This window comes from Myotis davidii, unplaced genomic scaffold (assembly GCF_000327345.1).
Source record: "Myotis davidii unplaced genomic scaffold, ASM32734v1 scaffold901, whole genome shotgun sequence".
Taxonomy (NCBI): Eukaryota; Metazoa; Chordata; class Mammalia; order Chiroptera; family Vespertilionidae; genus Myotis; species Myotis davidii.
Window position 1 is genome coordinate 169,845 of NW_006291427.1, and position 4,729 is coordinate 174,573.

The window sequence follows — 4,729 nt, forward strand, 5'->3', positions numbered from 1 at the left end:
CTGCCTGGGCGCCCCCTCTCCAGGGAGGGTAGAAAGGAGGGTGAGGAATGGGGGGGACCCAGCACTGTGGCCCAGCCCAGCCCACTGCTTGTGGCAGGTGGGAAGCCTGGCTGGCCACAGCCCCTCCCTGGGGCTCCCCCGGGGCCCTGGTCAGAGCCAGGGGGTCCTGGCCACTCACCAGCCTGCAGAGCTGCTGGCGGCAGCAGGGGCAGCGCAGCAGGGGGCAGCAGGGGCAGGCCCATCGCCTCGCTCTCCTCGCTCTCCTCGGAGGATGAGAGAACAAGCAGAGCCTCTAGGCCAGAGGGGAGGCTCTGTGGAGGGGCTGCCTCAGGCTAATCTGACCCCCGGAGAGGCAGGACCAGGCTCCTTCCGAGGACTGGAGGGTGGGAGCCCTCCCCAAACATGCCTGCCCAGGATGGGCAGCACTTCCGTTTATAATCTGGCTTCTTCTTTTCTGATATTGCCAAAGAGCTTCCCCTGTGGTCAGTGACCAAGAGCCATGATCTCGGCCCCCCGGGCCCCATCTTCATGCTGATGAGTGTGGTCCTGACCAGGGCTGCCTGGGACCTCTCCTCCCACCTCAACGCCCTGTCTCTGCCAGGGGCTTTCCCATCTCCTTAGGAGCCAGTCCCGTCTCTGTCTCTCACTCGCTCTCCTTTTCTCTGCTGCTCTGAGTGCCTCTCAGCCTCTGTTTCTCTCATTGCAGGGGAGGGGCAGCAGCAGGACCAGCCCAGGCTCTTTCAAGGGAGGAAAGGCAGCCAGGAGTCTGTCCAGCTACAGCCCCTGGAACAGGAGGAGGGAGGCGCTGGTGGAGATGCCCCCAGCCCCAGCCCCAGCCCCACCCCAGGTGCATCCAGCTGGCTCTTGGCCCCTCGCCCTCCCCTGTAGTTCACAGGCAGAAACAAGACCCACAGGCCCCATTCTGTTCCCTCTGCATCTCACACCCGCGCTGGGATAAGAGGTGAGTGTGGTCTGACACTTCCATCTCCCCAGAGAGTGGCTTTCTGGAGGCCATGCCTTTGCCCACAGAAATCAAGTGTGGATCTGCAGGGCCCTCTGTTCTCACCCTTCACATATGAGACAACCAAGGCTCAGAGAGGGTGTGCCCAAGTCCGTGACTCTCAAGTGATGGGTCCAGGACTGGAACTCCGCTCTTGGTGAGTCCACAGAGCCTTCTGGATGCTTCTACCTGGCTGCACCACAGAGTCTCTAGGCCTCAGCACCAGAGTGCAGAGCTCTGGGGTGAGCCGCAGGAGGCTGTATTTTTATAATGCTCCTTAGATGGTCCCATCCACCGCTGTGGGAGCCCTGGCTAATCCAGAGTCTTCCCTGGACAGAGGGGCTTAAGGCTCAGAGCAGTAATGGGTCACCCCAGGGACAGTCCTGGGACCATCCCTACTGGAGGGCACTGCCAGCCTGTGACGTGGTGAACACGGGTGAGACGTTGGGAACTGGGACCTTTGGTGACTCACAGGAGGCTCTGCCCATTGCCTCCCCAGAAGGAGGTTGCCATCAACTTACTGAGTAGACTGTGGGAGTGGGCGGGCATGATTTCATCAGAGGAAGTGGCCTTGGTTTTCTGGAGATGGAAGCAGCAGACAGACTTCCTTCCTTCCTGCCTTTATTTATTTAGTTATTTATTTTAAATGTTTTTATTGATTGCAGAGGGGAAGGGAGAGGGAGAGATAGATAGATAGATAGATACATCAATGATGAGAGAGAATCATTGATTGGCTGCCTCCTCCATGCCCCACACTGGAGATCGAGCCTGCAACCCGGGCATGTGCCCTGACTGGAAAATGAACCATGACCTCCTGGTTCGTAGGTCGATGCTCAACCACTGAGCCACAGTGGCCAGGCCTGACTTCCTTTTTAATCAGTTTCTTCCCCAATCCTAACAGGTTTCTTCTACACTTCTCCCACAGCGAGCAAGGCAGTCCCCGCCTATCTCTGTATCTGCTTTCTTTTACCCCCTCTCCAAGGCCTGAGAAGAAATGTTTCCGGTTTTTGAGTCAGGCACTAAACATCCTCTTCTCTGAGTCAGGCAGTAAACATCCATTGCCTAATTTCAGCTTTGCAGCATTCTGTGGTGGGTGTATTGCTATCTTCACTTTACCCACAAGGATGTTGAAGCATCTTCACTCTGTTGACGAACTCCTTGTCTCTTCTTCCTTGTTCCTCTACCTGCTGTAATTTAATTTAATCCATTTCAAAACTTTTCTCTTGTCACCCATATGCCTGAAGGGGCAAAGAGAGGGAACAGTTATCAGGACCTAGAATAAGTGCCCCTAGGTGCAGGGAGAGGGCCTTTGGCGGAGGCAAATAGCAACGCAGGGTAATTCAATAGGGAGAGGATCTCCTCCCCTTGGTCAGCAGATGTCTCCCATGGGCAGGTCCCAGTGGGCAACCAGAGGGCGAAGGCCCCGGGTTATGTGGTCAACAGGAATCAGCCGTCATGCAGGGTGGAGAAGGTCGAAGAGTGGATTTAGGGGGATGAGGAACAAGTGGATAATCTAACATCCCATTCGTTGCATTCTCCGTCATTAAAAAAATTAATAAACTTTTAAAGACAAGTTTTAGGTTGAACTGAAAGTACAGTGAGTTTTGAGTAGGAGAATTAACGTGCCCTGATGAAAGCTCTTTCATGGTGTCTGTTATGTGACACCTTTGAAGCCATGGCCTTCAATGTCATGCTTGTTCCACTTTCCCTGACCTCTCTCTCCACCCTTCCTCTTGCTCTCTAGGTGCAACCATCCCGCTCTTCTTCCGTTTCCTCAAACTCCTCACACAGCTTTCCACCACAAGACACTAGTCCATGGGTGGGCAACCCCTGGCACGCATGCCAAACACGGCATGCCAGTAACTTTTGCTGGCACGTGAAACCCTCTCTTATAATCTTCCATTTACAATTGTGAATCTTTGTTCTCAGTGATGAATTTTGTTAAGTTTCGTAATAGGAGTAGCCTGACGGATGAAAGTAGTAGCTCGTGCATCTCTCTGAAGGTCACAAAATATAAACCTGAGGTAAAATCTCTGTCATCAGGGATGCAGCAGCGAGTCCCACTGATAATATCAAACGGAGTCATAAAGTTTTCTGTCGGACTATCAGTGTACATGTACACATTAAAAAATAAATGTATTTTTCGCCGAAACCGGTCTGCCTCGGTGGATGGAGCGTCGGCCTGCGGACTGAAGGGCCCTGGGTTCGATTCCGGTCAAGGGCATGTTCTTGGGTTGCGGGCACATCCCCAGTGGGAGATGTTTCATCATCATATACTGTGTTTTTGTCGCTCGAATGAATTTTATTATTTTTTCAAGGTTTTTCACATACGTACACCTTAAGAGATATCAAGTAGGTATAACATGTTCTCAAAAAATTAGGGTTGGCACTCAGAAGAATTTTGAGTCAGAGATTTTGCTGGTTTTGGCACACACTCACAAAAAGGTTGCCCACCCCTGCACTAGTCTGATGTTTATATTACCTGAAATGCTTCTGCTCCCTAATTCTACTTCCACCCTTCAATTAACTTATATGACTTTGTTAGACCTCAGTACAAACATTGCCTCCTCAGGGAAGTTTTCCTGACACTCAAATCAGATCAATGTAACTTGTGATGCAGCTTTGGGGTACCTGGTGCTGTTTCTTCCTAACGTGAATCACAAGTTACCCTTCATGTTTATTTCGTTGAATGCTCTCTCCCTGCAGAAGCTCCACGAGAGCAGACTGTGCTTGCTTTTGCTTCCTGTGCCATCCCCTGTACATTGCACAGAGCCTGGCACATAACAGATTCTCAGTAAATAATTTTTTTGGGGAAAGGTCAGTAAATATTTTTTTAATAAATGAATGTAAGCCAGAGAGATAGCCAGAAGAATGGAAACCTATGAGACTCTCTATGTCCTGAGAATTGGGAGCTTTGCTTTACGAGTTTAAAAAAAAATCACCCTAGTTTGGCTCAGTGGCTAGAGCATCAGCCTGCAGACCGAAGGGTCCCAGGTTCAATTCTGGTCAATGGCAGGTACCTCGGTTGCAGGCTCTTCCCTAGCCTGGGCCCTGCTTGTGCAGGAGGCAATCAATTGATGTGTTTCTCTCACATTGATATTTCTCTCTATCTTTCCCTTTCTCTAAAAATCAATATCCTTGGGTGAGGATTTTTTAAAAAGTGCATTTTTGCCTTTTATTTATTTTTATTTTAATTAATTAATTTTTTAATGTAGCAATCAAGATTTAATTTAGTTCCAGACACAGTGTTATCAGGTTTTACTCATTTTCACCAAATTTCTCCTGTATCATGTTTGGTTGGGAAGCCCAAGTACAATTTATTTTGGTGCCAACTCCCCTGGGCTTTATGAAACACCAATAGATTTGACTATTTTTTTTAAACCCCTTTTTTTCTCATGTGACTCTTTTTATTTATTTTTTAAAATATATTTTATCTTATTTCAGAGAGGAGGGGAGAGGAGGAGACATAGAAACATCAATGATGAGAGAGAATCATTGATTGGCTGCTGCCTCTGGCACGCCCAATCAGTTTTGTTAAATCATAAACTAGCTCAGCAAAGTATTTTGTACCAAAGCAATCTCAGCAGTTCTCATAATTATATCACTTCCCACTTAAACTGTTCACCAAGTAAAATGTACATTTATTTGACAAGTTAATCAATACTTGAACGGAAGACATTTTGACAATGTCATTATGTTCAGTGCTTATACCTGCCTTGAATGCTTGTT

The 4,729-nt window shown here is 48.9% G+C and overlaps 1 protein-coding gene across 2 annotated transcripts in view; it reads right to left on the reverse strand.

Moving 5' to 3' along the window:
• LOC102760354 (paired immunoglobulin-like type 2 receptor beta) overlaps positions 1 to 742 on the reverse strand; it is a 4,990-nt gene extending 4,248 nt beyond the window's left edge. The window contains exon 1 of one of the 2 annotated variants that reach the window (XM_015564532.1): positions 179 to 742. In XM_015564532.1, the coding sequence (XP_015420018.1) occupies positions 179 to 242 (64 nt within the window). In that variant the 5' untranslated portion in view covers positions 243 to 742. The remainder of the gene's footprint in view (positions 1 to 178) is intronic. The other variant, XM_015564531.1, reaches the window with a different exon arrangement.
• Between the last annotated feature and the right edge of the window lie 3,987 nt (positions 743 to 4,729).